The 15,219-nt window shown below is 43.6% G+C and overlaps 1 protein-coding gene across 1 annotated transcript in view; it reads left to right on the top strand.

The window, feature by feature from the left end:
- The window catches only part of atp1a3a (ATPase Na+/K+ transporting subunit alpha 3a), a gene marked incomplete at both ends in the record, with an annotated part of 31,098 nt that overhangs the window by 12,388 nt on the left and 3,491 nt on the right, over positions 1 to 15,219 (top strand). Inside the window, 12 exons of the mRNA XM_083899574.1 lie at positions 8,960 to 9,076; positions 9,548 to 9,607; positions 9,711 to 9,914; positions 10,572 to 10,685; positions 11,240 to 11,374; positions 11,582 to 11,699; positions 12,202 to 12,290; positions 12,441 to 12,620; positions 13,886 to 14,084; positions 14,247 to 14,491; positions 14,578 to 14,770; positions 14,861 to 15,036. Coding sequence (XP_083755700.1) covers positions 8,960 to 9,076; positions 9,548 to 9,607; positions 9,711 to 9,914; positions 10,572 to 10,685; positions 11,240 to 11,374; positions 11,582 to 11,699; positions 12,202 to 12,290; positions 12,441 to 12,620; positions 13,886 to 14,084; positions 14,247 to 14,491; positions 14,578 to 14,770; positions 14,861 to 15,036 — 1,830 coding nt within the window. The remainder of the gene's footprint in view (positions 1 to 8,959; positions 9,077 to 9,547; positions 9,608 to 9,710; positions 9,915 to 10,571; positions 10,686 to 11,239; positions 11,375 to 11,581; positions 11,700 to 12,201; positions 12,291 to 12,440; positions 12,621 to 13,885; positions 14,085 to 14,246; positions 14,492 to 14,577; positions 14,771 to 14,860; positions 15,037 to 15,219) is intronic.

Here is a 15,219-nt window from a genome sequence, read left to right as displayed (position 1 = left end):
CGTGTGACATTGAATGCATCATTATCTGTCAAACGGTGAGCAAATGTGTGTCATTTCCACACAGAAGGGTCTATTTTTTCTCTCATAAGGCGTCACAGCTGGTTAATTTGTTTATTTTAATTATAATTTATTTGCGCTAATTCAACGCTAACATCGTAGGACTCTTTACTGTCGAACACCTGCTTTTTGTGTGTGTTTTTTCCGGAGAAAACCTGCGCCAAAGTGGAGTCGACAGAACCGGCGCAGGGCGGTAACGCGTTACGGTAACGGTAACGATAATCGTCCAATCTCAAATTCACGTCTAATCTGTTAACAACAACAAAAAGCAGGAGATTATTGACTTATGCATGATATTAGTGCATGTTCACAGGGTGTGTGGATACTTTCTGAGCTTCACTTTGAGCCACAGAGGCACAAAATGGACGCCTTAGTATCATCATGATTAAAATCAAAACACAACTCAGTTATTTTTTTAAATTGCAAGTCATTAAATGCACTACATGAGTGCAGAATGATAGGAAAACGTAACGTAACGAGTAACTGTGCCAAATCAGACCGACGCAGGCCCATGCAGTTTATAATTACCGACGTCATTTCATGTCTTTGTGTTTATTAGAAGAAGAATAACAATGAAAATGGCATTCATCCAGCTATGATTCAAAGTAAATACATTTATCTGTCGCCAGGAGCTGCAGCTGCTCCAGGGAATAAGTGCACGATTATAGTCAAGACAGCATGAAGTCATATGAATGCAATCATGTGTTCATAAGGCGCAGTTATGGTCTGCTGGTGAAAATCCGCAGCCTGGACTGCGGAATAATCACGGTGTTGATCCAAGTCTGACTGCAGCAACTCCTCATCATCAAATACTGTGTGAGTGTGTGTGGTTCATGTCAGTTATAGTCCTTACAAAAGAGAACACTGGGATTAATATGGTGATTCACATTATTAGAATGCGATTGACGAACTATGCAGGTAGATTATACGATCAGGGCTGGGAATAAAAACCATGAAGTCTGTAATCCCCCCCCCCCCCCCCTTGGATTTGAGCATTTTGGTGCACTTTCATTCAAACATTACATAATGCGACAGTGCAGTCCCCTCGCTGTCATTGATGGTTCTGCTCTGCTCAGAGAGGCAGCTCTGGTCTGGACACAGACAAGTGCGTCAAAATGTTCCCTCAGCGATGCCCAATCCTGCTTTTACCCCCCCACACACTCGTGAAAACGTATAATCCCAGAGGAACATGAGTGTAGACACAACCAACGCCTCCACTGTCTGGTTGTAACTCCCTAAAAACCTCAGAAAAACCATGCGGTCATGGAGGACATCCCAAATTTAGACGTCATTATGTAATTTCTTATACAAATCCACCGCTCTGACCCTGTTGCGCTATTATAGTAAGTATTGAGGTTTTACAACCCTCTATTTATTGTGTTTGCATTATAGTATCAAGTGTTGCGTGATGTCGAGCCTATAAATTCAGCCTGACATCCACTGGAGGACAACTGCAGCTCCATTTCTACGTGGTGTCATGCTGCATCCCTGCTAATGGAGTATGATGGGTCTCTCCTCTGCTCCACATTGAGGTTCAGGGAGGAGGAGGAGGTGGTGGGAGGCTGGGATGAGAAAGGCCAAGTTGCGGAAAACGTAGCCAGCTCTGTCACGGTTTGAAATGCTGTCCAGGAAAATCGCCCAGAGGGAGAGACACGTAGAACTCTGTAAAAGAGCAAAGGAGGATGGTGTGCGTGTGGGGCGGGAGTGGAAACTCCCATCATTTGCCAGCCGGCTGGGAGGAGTAAGAGCAGATTTGGGTGAAATGGGCGGTGGCGTTGGCGGGGGGGATGGAGGGGAAAGTCTGAGGTAGGTTCAGTTGACGAGGCAGCAGAGCCAAATTGATCTGGTCCAATCGATTGATGCGGGGTGTCACTGCTGGGGGGCAAGTATCGGGTCGGTGGGTTAAAAAGAGGAGATGATGCGAAGGTCGGTCGTGTGACCTCACGGGCAGCAGGGCCAAGTTTTAAGCAAAACTAACTAACCAAGGTGATTTCCAATTACCAGGCTGAAGAGATTCCAATCTGAATGTTATACCCACATCTGATCTTTTATCAAGGTTGTGTAGACACAGAAATATTGTGATTTTCAAATAGGTTCCTATAGTAGACATTGGGTACAGAGACCTGATAAAGTGGCAGCGGTAACCTGACGTTCACTGTTTGAACCAGATATTTTCTTTTTTGCACTATAGAGCAGCCTGTCTTGCAGCAACAGTTGTGCTGGAGTTGTTGCCATGTGATTGGCCTGTTTGATATTTGACTTAAAAAGCAGGTGCATCTAATAAAGTGGACAGTGAGTATATATTCGATATGTAGTGCAAGTCATATCCGATCTGTGTTAAACCAGAATCACAAAAATGTGACAGTAATCTGAGCATAGTCTTGAAAACTGACTGATGTCGGCTCAGAGACAAAGGGAGAGAAGATGCCTTTGTGGTGAGTCACCTTGTGAAGGGTGAGTACTGGGAAAGATGGAGGAGCTGTGAAGAATCCAAGAGGAGGTGGTGGTGGTGGGACGCTGCATGCTCATGTGCAGTGATGACACGGAGGAAGGAGCAGCATTTGTGGAGTCAGAGAAGAAAATGGAGCGATGGACACTGAAGGAGAAAAAGACATGTACAAGAAGAAATGCCTGAGCTGATATCCCATCATACACTGGGTTGCGGAAGCTTCTGGGGCAGAGCCAATGGCAGTGGAGGAAGGGTTGTGCGTGTTGTGACTGAGTGTCGGGGGGGGGGGGGGAGGCTCTCGCTCACTCATGGTGTCTAATCCACACACGATGAAGATGACGGTTCACGCTGCAGCAGCTCTCAGCACCACTGTAGGGACTCCATTTACATCCGCACACTTAATTATCTGTACGTTGTGCAGGTCCATTTTAGAGAATTGACGGAAACATTAGTAGAGTTGAACAGATTATGAAGTGGCTAATGGAATTGTGGTACAGTGCAATAAAAAAAAGGAGAAGGAAGCGTGCATTAGCAGCATGCCTTTGATTGGTTAGTTACAAGATTCCTTGAATGCATCTTTTAGTGTTTCAGCTATTTTTAGGTGGTAGAAACCTATGCCGTGTTTCCATTGAGTGAAACCGTTTGTTTTGGTACGGTAGCAATTTTATCACGTACCTCGTGAAAAATGTCACTCCCCTGCAGTCTATTCTCATACTAATCGTGACGTCTTGTTGAGACAGTTGTACAACTTCACGCTGACACGGTCATCACGAACAGCTTGGACCACCTATCAAGTAAAGTTACTGTCATTGGTCGAAACGCCAGCCTGACCCAGGACTTTACCAAACCAAAAACGTATCACCATGGAAACACGGCAGAAGCAGTTGTTGATCTACTGTGCCGTAATGATACTGCACATGGCTGTTGGATATCATCTATCTGTTTATGTTGTGCCACGCGCACTGCATCCTCACATATGTGATTCTCGTTGCACCCTATATGTCCTTTTGGCCCTGGACTCCTTTTTGCATCATTGTTCCGGTTCGTCAATATCTCATCAGTGCAGACTCTCACCCCTCTCTTACGCCACTAGCTTCCGTCTATAGCGTGGATCCATACTACTACTAATGACGGTTCAGGGTTTTCCAATGTCTCTTGATTCTGTTGACTCTGAAAGAGCAGAGATACAGAGGGAGTCACTGTGGGCGTCAAGGATAGCCTGTTGTCCAAGAGAGTGAAACGTCACTGCTCACTGACCACTGCAATAGTGTTACATAACATACCTTCACATGAAAATTCCAATGCCCTCCCCTTCCCTTCCTCCACCACGTTTGACCTCCACTTATTACGATGGAGCCATTGGATTGGCTGTTGCTAGGGAACCTTGCATCCCCCCCACCCCACCCGTTATGCCACTGAAAGTCGATGCCATCAATCAGATTCTGTCAAAAACTGCCATTTTCTATTGCACTCTCAAACACTGTAGGAGGTGAGATGCTGCTAAATGGTGGAGAAGCAGCACCAAATCTGTGGCGTGCTTTCTTAGAAGTGTTTGCTGACAGTAACCCAGGCTTCATCTGTGCACAATTTTCACACAATCAAGCCACAGATGTATTTTATTTGGGAACACACGCACTTAAAGACAGTATTATCATCATCACGTAGTCTTCATCATGAATATGGCACAGACTGTCTCCTCGTGATTAAACCTCTGTGCAGATGAGTAGGTCAAAGCAGAGCAAGCAAGGAAACAGATGGGCAGCCTGGAGGGAGGAGAATGTCAACAAAGTGGGAGGGTGAAGGGTGTGACAGATGTGGGAGGATTCCTCTTATGGTTCCTCAGTGTGTGTGTGTGTCAGTATTTTCTAGGTCAGTCTGGCCACTGATCTGTGTGATAATACATTGCTTTATGTGTGTGGTTACTATGATTCCATTGGGACAGCAGAACAGCCATGAAACGTGTGAAGCTCCTCCATTCAAAAAAACAACTTGTAACTAAAAAACTAAAACTACAATGACATTTTGGTCACTTTAATATGTTCTGATTTAGATTTGGAAAATAGGCCAAATAGCAATTGGTTCAGAGCCACAGTATAGAAATCAGCTACTAGCATATCTGTGCCATTTACTCCACTTCAAGACCTTCAATTTGAAAGGTTTTGGTTAACCACTGGCCTATTCCAAGATTAACTGAACTGAATACCAAGGAAAATGGCCCAAACATATGTGGTAAATCCAATAATGGAAACTATTGAGTAGGGCTGAGCGATTTTGAATAAATATTTAATTGCGAGTGGATAGGATTCCCAATATTAGAGGGAATGGTAATTTTTACAACATTATTTTCATTTTCATATTTTGGCTTTATTATATAATATATTGCACCTCTTATGATTTTGCAGTAGACTGTATTTATGATTTAGAGAATTTTAGCCCTGCTAATGAGAATATTTATTTCTTAGCGATACTAATCCAAAAAACAATTAAAGATATCTTACAGCTCATCTTAAATTGCCACATTATGGTCATTATATTGGTCACTGTAATTTTAGTCATACTTAGATATGTATCTACCTCTCTAATTAATTTTTTTAAGCAAAGATGATGTAATTATGCATGAACAGGGCTGTGTTGCGTTGATAAAAATGTGCCTGTTTGACTGAGATTGGATCATTGATTTCAGCAGATTAAAAATCCAGGCTACTGCACACCTGTGGTGGTTCTCTGTGTTGCAGAATGTCGACATGTTCAATCTGTAACTCGGCTTAATTTAATTCAAAAGGGCAGCAACTATTCTTGGCATTATTCATTAATCTTCGCTTGATTAATCCATGTATTGTTTTGTTCACAGCCACTTTTTCAAACCCCCATAATGATGACTTCTGCACTTCGTCTTGTTTTGATTTGTTTGACATTCAGCTTGTTTTTTACCCCCCGCAGTCGTCATACATTCAATACATGGAGAAATAGCTTACACCTCCGGTTTGATTCAGAAATTGGCTGTCGAAAAAGAAAAGTGGTGTCGTGCGGTGAGGTGAATGTCAATCTTGATGATTATCAAAAAATCTATTTTCTTGATTTCACCCTGCTCATATTTGTTTAATCCAGTTGTAAAATATTCATAGGTGATTGTGACATTTGTGCCCCGTGGTCTGTGTGTGAGTCATTAGAGCCCTGTGCTCTTTAGGCAAGAACATTTTAAATTAGAAAAGGCTGAAATAATTACGTATGTAGCCAGGGGCAGGTGAAAAACAGAGCAGGCGTTCATTGATTTCATGGTTTCTCTTTCCAGCAGTGACATGAAAAATGTGTTCACTGCATTTGTTCAGGTGTATTGTCGTCTCGATGGCGTCTCCATACATCTTCAAATGCTGCAGGACTGTGAAGGGTCTGTTCACGTGCTCGAGTCGATGGCCTTGTCACCTCGTTCTGAATGACTGTGTGAGCATCAGGGAAAGGAAATGAAGTAGTGAGAGAGCAGCACAGGTGGTCATGCTCATCTTTTCATTCGTCAAAGGCTGTTATTTTTGCTCCCTTTGTATCATTGCTTTGATTCGACTGGTTAACACGAGGTGTTTCCTCTCTCGCCCCTTGTGTCGATTGAAATTAATTCAAATATATTCAGCGCATTTATGCCACGGAAAGAAAGAAGTCAATGTTGCCACTAAGTGAATGAATATGGATGAACAAGAGACGATGGGACGGAGTAAGAGGGAGAGAGAAAGGGTGATTGAGATGGGATTATTATTGTTCACTGGGTTAATCTGTCAATGTAGTAAACAGCAGTTATCTGACGGCCTGTTGGATGCTACTGCCCAAGGGAAACTATGCATCTCCTAACAGATGGCAGCACATACAAATATGAACAAAAAATCACCAGCATGGAAAAATCATCAGGTATCAAGCAGGAAATTGCGTTAATAATGGCCTAAAAGCTATGGTCTACATTTTTAAACAGTTTTTTTACTCAGTTTTCTGACATTGGTTCGGGAAATTATGGAATACTGATATAGACGAATTAAGTTGCACATGGTATTCAGTCAACTTTAACATCTTGCCAGGTCCGGTTTCCATGTAGGCTGTGTTCCCAAGCGAGATGTTGTACAGGTGCAGGACATTGAATGCAATGCTACACAGGAGAGGACATCCAGTAGCTCTTTTTCTCCTGCTCGGTTTGTGGCTGTTTGTCTCAACAAGAAGTCAAGCTTTGTAAAAGAGGATGCCTTGACTTTAATGGGATATTTACACTGTTGGTACCCCAGGGGAAGGATGCTGAAATATGACTAACCGTACTGTACCAAGCTGAACCATTCTACAGCTATAGAGGACATAGTGAAAGGTAGACTTGTCATAATTACATCAGTTAAATGAACAGTTCAGGCCTAAATCACACTCGGATATAAAACAGGAAAAACTGTACTGGGAGACTTGTTGAGATAAGTCATCTTTTCATCCAGTGGTTATAAAAACAGGTGTTAAACACGAGGACCAGCCATGAAATCAGTGTAAAACCTCCCCGTCTGGACTAATCCATGTAAGAGCTTTCCCAAAATAAGTCTGCAGGGTTGAACAGAATCAGACTCTCGATATGTGAATTTGTATCCAGGCAGCCCAGCTGTGAACATCTGCTTGATGGTGTCGAGTCATCGTGCATCCGCGGTAGAAAGTGCACTTGGCTGTAAGCTGTGGAAATGTCTCCAGCCGGTTTTTAGTTCAGCTCAAAGTAAAAGTGGAACGGACGTCATGAGGTTAAACAGGCTATTTAAATTCTCGCCATCGTAGAGATTTCCTCCAGCGGTGGATTCATTTAATTACCCACACTTCACTTTATCCGTTTTTGCGTCGTACACCCAATTAGCATATAATGAGTTGTCACGATGAGTGCTTTCTGTAATTTGAAAAACACAGTCCTTCACCATCCTCGACTAAATCTACAGTACAGTTTCCCGCTGGGTTACAGTTGACATTTTACATGTTTCTGCTGTTTTGCCTCGTGGGGTAAATCTATATTTTGAAATCCCTGATTTTGTCCTGTTGCTTGGATTTATTTTCAGTTATTTCTACTTAATTGTACTTTTCCACTGGATTTGAAGCTCAAACTTCACTTTACAGAGCAGTTAATGTGGTGTGCACCCCATCCATGACTCATTTAATATGAGCATGTCAACAAATTAAGAACAGATTGTTTCACATAGACTGCTCACATCCTGTCTTTGTCATTCTGACATTTACCTGTTTCCATGGGAGATGCTGCACTGAGCCGAGCAGCTGGCTGACATTTCACTTCTTTGCTAGAGAGACCTTCAGGATGTTCATCCTGGTTGGTGCATGCTGGGGAAAATGTGTGATTTGAAAAAAAAAGTACTAATCCCCCCCGGAGCAGGCTAGAAATGCACCTAAGCACATCATTACTAGCATGTGAAAGCTCAACGGAGCAATATTTTTTTAGGCTGACATTGAGCCAAAGGGCAATGTAGCGTCGCCCTCGAAAAAGCTCATGTATTAACTGTAGACAAGTTGACAGTGAGCAGCTGTCAGATAATAATGTTCATGTCTGGGATTAATGGGATTTTATGATGCCTTCATATGATTTAAATTTTCCTGGATCAATAGATTGCCCCAATTCACTACTGTGTTGGTTTAAAACATCTGTGGATTCCTTGTATTTCTGAAAATACAAGGAATGTTGATGAGGAAAGGGTGGCATTTAATTAATTGTTAAGTCGGCTAATCATGCACATTCCTATGCGACGCCCTTCAAGATCTAAAACTTTTAATTTAAGAGGATATGTGATCAAATACTGTGCATTTATTAACTAATTAGGAGTGTAATATGGTCGACTGCAAACACTAGGCAGAGCTCCACTGAATACCACACTGATGACAATCTCTTCATGTTTCACATACAAACACATTAGCACACTCTCATTCCCCCCCTCTCTCTCTCCTGGCCCTTCATTTTCCCCTCATCACCCTCTTTCCTGACTGCTCCTCTCAGACACAGCAGTGTTCTCTTCTCGTTTGAATGCCAGCGGCTTAAATAGCTCTGGTGTAAATTGCATTTGAAGTACAAGCTCTTGAAAAAGTCCTGAGCTCCCCACTGATGCCAAATCTAATCAGGAAGTGCCGAGTTCTCCCCCACACCCTTCTCTCACCAGGGCTCTGCGGCTAAAATCTGGATTTGGGAAGCTAAGCACGTTCTATTACGTATTCGTATTAGATCAATGGTAGAGGGGAAGTAATTGTGTGATTGTGGCGACATCTTGGATCGTTAAGGGATGACCACACTTTCCTTCCTGCAGAGCAAAGTGAATTATCTAAATTCAGTGGTGATACAGCATTTGTACTGTTTGCTTTAGATGAGGTGATGTCACGACAACCAAGCGGTGTTGAGAGATTGTTCCAACTCTCCGATGTTAATTTGACAGATTTTTTGTTTGTGTGTCTCAACAGTATGGACGGTCGGACAGCTACCGCGTGGCCACCACGCAGGACAAGGACGAGAAGGAGTCGCCCAAGAAGGGGAAGGGAGGCAAGGATCTGGATGACCTGAAGAAGGAAGTGCCCATCGTATGTATTCCGCTTCCTTTACTTCCTTTACGACCTCATTCAGGACATTTTCCTGCAACATAACTTTGCCTTAGAAGCTGAAGCGTGGTGAAGAATTCCATTTAAAGTCAGCAGAGCTGTTAGTTTTCACACACAGAGAATAACTAAAAGCCTTTTATAGTGTCCCAGCTGAATAGATGGATCATAGATAGTGTTACCTGGCTTCACTCCAGCGTTTAAAGTCCTCTGATCCAACTGTAAACTAATCTGTCTCTTTAAAACAGACATGAGGGAGATGTAGTATTTCATAGCAAGTGGTTTACAGTTGTGGTACGCACAGGTGGTGTGTGTGCCAGATCTGTATTATCTTACAGTTTAATCCTGTTGTGTGAAGGCCTGTTCACACAGGGAACTCACAGTAGTTTCTTCTGATATGGAAGTACGTGAGCTGGATAAATAAAACGTAAATTTAAATCTGCTCGTTCTTTGCAGACGGAACACAAAATGTCCGTGGAGGAGGTTTGCCGGAAATACAACACTGATATTGTTCAGGTAAGTTTTTGTCTTAAGTGACTCATTACCAAAGGTTTAACACTTCATTTCATATCATCATTGCTTACTCTGCATCCTTCTTTTCCTCTCTTCCCGTCTCTAGGGTCTGACCAATGCCAGGGCAGCAGAGTACCTGGCCAGGGACGGCCCCAACGCCTTGACTCCACCCCCCACCACCCCAGAGTGGGTCAAGTTCTGTCGCCAGCTGTTCGGTGGCTTCTCCATCCTGCTGTGGATCGGCGCCATCCTCTGCTTTCTGGCCTACGCCATCCAGGCAGCCACAGAGGATGAGCCTGCCGGGGATAACGTAAGTCCAGATTAATGTATAGTCATGTACTCATGATCTATCCTCCAACCAAACCAATATGCTGAGTCACTTCTCCTGAGGGATAATGCTGTGTCAGGGTCATGTCGTCTGTTTTTTGTTGAATCATGGCAGTCAGTGGTGCTTTTGACTGACAACCCTCCTCTTAGTGTCCACCACAGGGAGCATGAGAGACCCCTGGTGTTATTCATGTTGTGATGAGAGTAGGGATGTTCCTGGGTCAGCACTGTTTGGTGTCAGGTCAGAGAGTCATACTGAGTGACAAGGCTGTGTCATACGCCTAAAACAAAAATACATTCACACTGTGGGGGAGCATGACATACAGTAGATGTGTGCTGTCTACATCACACAGATGAACAGCCTCCAGGTTTTTGTTTGACAGCTACACGACGAGACGGTGAAGTGACAGGTTTCAACTTCGTGTTATTTCTAAAATTTGAATGTAGCAGGAGCGTCAACGTCCTAAAATAGCTTTTTTACCTCTCACCGTCTCCTCAAAGGCTCAGTGATGACTCACATTTTTATTCTTCGTCTCCCCTGTGGTGTATTTTTCTCTCTCTGTTGCACATTTTGTCCCGATAAAGGTAAAGTGGCTTTAATTGATGAAAGTCTCATTGTCCTCTCTCTCTGCCTCTACAGTTGTATTTAGGTATCGTGCTGTCAGCTGTCGTCATCATCACCGGCTGCTTCTCCTACTTCCAGGAAGCAAAGAGCTCCAAGATCATGGAGTCCTTTAAAAACATGGTCCCCCAGGTACTAATTATAGTCCATGCATACACCAAGAAAAATTGCAGGTGTTAGTTTCTGGCATTCCATATATTTTGGGACTAGACTTATTTATTTAGCTGGGAAGCTTGTTACAGACATCCAAAGATAACATTCTATCCCAAATGCTCTACAGAATAAAATAAACACGGGGTGCATTTTCCAGCAGAGCCAGTTTTACAGCTGCCAAGATTTGCATCCCCTATTTTATTTAGCCAAGAAGTTTGTTACACAGCGAAATTATCTCTCATATACAAGAAGACATCCAAATATAACATGAGCACAACCATTTTATCCCAAATTCTCTGCAAAGTAAAATAAACAGGGGGTGCATTTTTTGGCAGAGCTGGTTTTACTGCTGCCAAGACTTGCATCCCCTCTTTTATTAAGCCAGGAAGCTCGTTATACATGTGAAATTAAGTCTCATATGCAAGAAGCTATCCACTTCTAAATGTTTTGACTCTAAAGAGGCTTGAAATCTTTTATACAAACTACTATTATTTGACTGTAATGTTCCTAAAGTGCTCTCTGTGCGTTTCCAGCAAGCCTTGGTGATCCGTGAGGGAGAGAAGATGCAGATCAATGCTGAGCAGGTGGTGGCCGGAGACCTGGTGGAGGTGAAGGGAGGAGACAGGATCCCTGCTGACCTCCGCATCATCTCCTCCCACGGCTGCAAGGTGAGACTAACCCTAACCATATAGACACACTTCTGTCATTAAAGAGACAGAAGGCACCTCAGAGGTCTGTTAATAACATAGTATGAGTGACAATTGTCTGCTCTTTTTTATGGAAACCTCCTGATAAGTTAACAGATATTTAACATTTGAATTAAAGCAGTGAACTGTAACCTAAAACCTTTACTCACTTTCTCCTGCTCTGTCCAGGTGGACAACTCGTCCCTCACTGGTGAATCAGAGCCTCAGACCAGGTCACCTGACTGTACCCATGACAACCCCCTGGAAACCCGTAACATTGCCTTTTTCTCCACAAACTGTGTCGAGGGTAAGTTCACCACCACCTGTACGTTCATGTGTGTCTGTGTGTATTCACTCATACATTATAGCTGCATGAGTATGTTTGTATTGTTCTGGTTCAGCGCTCTGATGGTTCTGCAAATAAAGACACCACACACACAAACGCAGGTTGTGTTGTTGTGATCATGACTCAGCAGTCTGTGACATCACCGGGCAGCAGAGGAACCTGGTGGTGACTCAAAGTGTGACCTCGTGTAACCTTGTACCTGTTTTATTTGTCACCTTATCTCACTGGAAAGGGCAAATAACTGCAGGCACTATGTTGTTCATGATTGTAGATGAGAAGAAGAGAGCACAGCGCCCTCTCATGGACTCAATTTTACATTACATCCAAAACAGACTGAAAACCATCATAGCCTTTTCTTCATTCATCTTTTCTCACACTATTGTACTCTTTCTTCCTCCTTTTTTTTGAACTATTAAAGTAACATTAACTTTTATAAAAACTGTGCTCTTTACTCTGTTTACAGGAACAGCTCGTGGTATTGTTGTGTGCACAGGTGATCGTACAGTGATGGGCCGCATCGCCACTCTCACCTCAGGACTGGAGACCGGAAAGGTAATATATTCATTAGTATTCTTATTACAGACTGTTGTTTTTGCGCATTTATTGTTGTTATTCAGTTGCTTTTTCATGAATAATATAATATTACTTATACAAAGACAGGACTTAAGTGAAAACTCAGTTGAATCATCCTCTCCTCCTCAGACGCCCATCGCCAAGGAGATCGAGCACTTCATACACATCATCACAGGCGTGGCCGTCTTCCTGGGCGTGACCTTCTTCGTCCTGTCAATCATCCTGGGTTACAGCTGGCTGGAGGCCGTCATCTTCCTCATCGGAATCATTGTGGCTAATGTACCCGAGGGACTGCTGGCCACGGTCACTGTGAGTTGGTGGAGAAAAAAAAAGCTGTTATTGTGTGTTGTGTGTGTTGTGTGTGTTGTGTGTGTTGTGTGAGTGTGTGGTTTTTGAGGTGAATAGTTATTTTATCTGTTAGAGTGGAAACAGGAAGTTTGTGTTTACCTGGTTTCCTATATGACTCCACTTAGCCACTGTCCTTTTTATTGTGCTTTTGTTGTATTTGTGTATGTGTGATGTGTGTTTTTGTGTCTTCTCAGTTTCTATTGTGTTTGTGCAGACTTGGGTAAACTATATTTTCGTATATTTAATTACACAAAGGCAGAAAACAATACATTATTTCTGACACAGCGATGCCCAAACAGCACCCAACTCTTACAACCGTTTAGTTTTATCCCTCAAAAAAGCTGCACTGTTGTAGATATTGTGATGAATTATCTTATCTAAAAGTTTCACTTCTCATGTCTGAGAATGTGTTTTGTGTTGTTGTACAGTAATTGTGTTAAAGAGTGTTGTGGCTTTTGTCTCATCACGTGTGCAGTTTGTTTTCATCTCTGCTTCCTCCTGTTGTCAGTTGTTGTTGTTGTGTTTGTTCTATTGTGCACTTGTGTATCTTTGTATTTATGTGCTTTAACGTTCAGGTGTTTGTAAGTGTGTGTATTTGTAGTAACTGTGGTGGTGTGATGTGTATCCATCCCTCTTTTTAAAAAACCACCTCCTCCATGTGTGTGTTGTGTATCTGTTTCTCTCTCCGTCTTCCTCCCTAGGTGTCGCTCTATCTTTTCCAGAACAGTCGCGGTGCCGTCTGCAATGACGACGGCTAGCTAATGTAATTACTTTAGGCGAAATAACCTTGAAATGAGTTTGGCCGCTGCTTGGCCTTTGCTAGTTCTGTCTGGCTTGCGGTTCTTTGCCGCATTTGGCATGATGATTATGATGATTATGATGATGATGATGCACCACTGCTTGGCTTTGCTGCTTCACTCGTTTGTGCTTCATGTTTTCTCTGCATCGCTTGTTTGGCTGTGTTTTGTTTTGTTTATTTTTAAATGCGTGGGCAGGATTTTTAGTGCATATTGCTGAAAGATGAACAGGATGAACATCTCCAGGTGGTCTAGTTCTAAGATGCCTGGAAATGTTTGAATTAACAGATTTGTCTTCTTATGGGCAGTTTTTCAACCCTGGAGATGTTCATTTGTTTCTTCAGTTTACAACTTAAATGCTAATTATCTTTCTCTCGTTTTCCTTTTGATTTGTTTCTCTTCTCTACTTGCGCACGTCTCTCCTCTCAGGTGTGTCTGACGCTGACCGCTAAACGAATGGCCCGCAAAAACTGCCTTGTGAAGAACTTGGAGGCCGTGGAGACTCTGGGCTCCACCTCCACCATCTGCTCCGACAAGACGGGGACGCTGACCCAGAACAGGATGACCGTGGCCCACATGTGGTTCGACAACCAGATCCACGAAGCCGACACCACCGAGGATCAATCTGGTGAGAGTTTCGACTCGCTTCTGCTTCCATTAAAACACTGTCATCCTGGGAAGTAACAGCAATGGCGTTGGCTTTTCTAGAGCAGCATAAACCAGTGATCGGCGTCCAACATGAATATCAGCCAAGTGACTATCTAAACACCGCTCTCCCAATCCTTTTAAGGCTCCTCATTCGACAAGAGCTCCCCCACATGGGTGTCTCTGGCTCGCATCGCCGCCCTGTGTAACCGCGCCGTCTTCAAGGCCGGCCAGGAGGCGCTGCCCATCCTGAAGCGTGAGGTGGCCGGCGACGCCTCCGAGTCCGCCCTGCTCAAGTGCATCGAGCTGTCGTGCGGCGCCGTCAAGATCATGAGGGACAAGAACAAGAAGGTGGCCGAGATCCCCTTCAACTCCACCAACAAGTACCAGGTCTGTCTGTCACCGGCTCGCAATCACGTGGACTGAAACTAGAAAGGAGTCATGATGCTGACACTTTGAATTTGTTCCCCCGTCAGCTCTCGATTCACGAAACAGAGGACGAAACCACGAGCCCTTACCTGCTGGTGATGAAGGGAGCTCCAGAGAGGATCCTTGACCGCTGCTCCACTATCATGATGCAGGGCAAGGAGCAGCCCATGGACGACGAGATGAAGGAGGCTTTCCAAAACGCCTATTTGGAACTGGGAGGACTGGGAGAGAGAGTACTGGGTAATTCGTTTGGATAATAGTAAAGCTATATGTCTTTGTCACCTCTTCATGTTCTATTCTTAATCCTTTCCTCTTTCCCATCTCCTCCAGGTTTCTGTCACGTTTTCATGCCAGAGGACAAGTACCCCAAAGGCTTCGCCTTCGACACGGATGACGTCAACTTCCAGACAGACAACCTTTGCTTCGTCGGCCTCATGTCCATGATTGACCCGCCCCGCGCCGCCGTGCCTGACGCCGTGGGCAAATGCCGCTCCGCTGGCATCAAGGTGGGTTCAGCTGTTCAAATCTGACATTTAAATGTCCAGTGTGTAACATTTAGAAGGCTTTATTGGCAGATACTGAATGCACTACTCGCACGAATGCTCTGTAATAGCTTTAAAATAAAAGTAATTAGTTTTTTTATAGTCTTAGAATAAATGTTTGAAATGTACTTTAGATCGAGACAGAGG

The sequence above is a fragment of the Microchirus variegatus genome, assembly GCF_963457635.1.
Source record: "Microchirus variegatus genome assembly, chromosome: 13".
NCBI classification, from domain to species: domain Eukaryota; kingdom Metazoa; phylum Chordata; class Actinopteri; order Pleuronectiformes; family Soleidae; genus Microchirus; species Microchirus variegatus.
The sequence above is the reverse complement of the archived record's forward strand: the minus strand, read 5'-3'. Positions and strand labels throughout refer to the sequence as shown.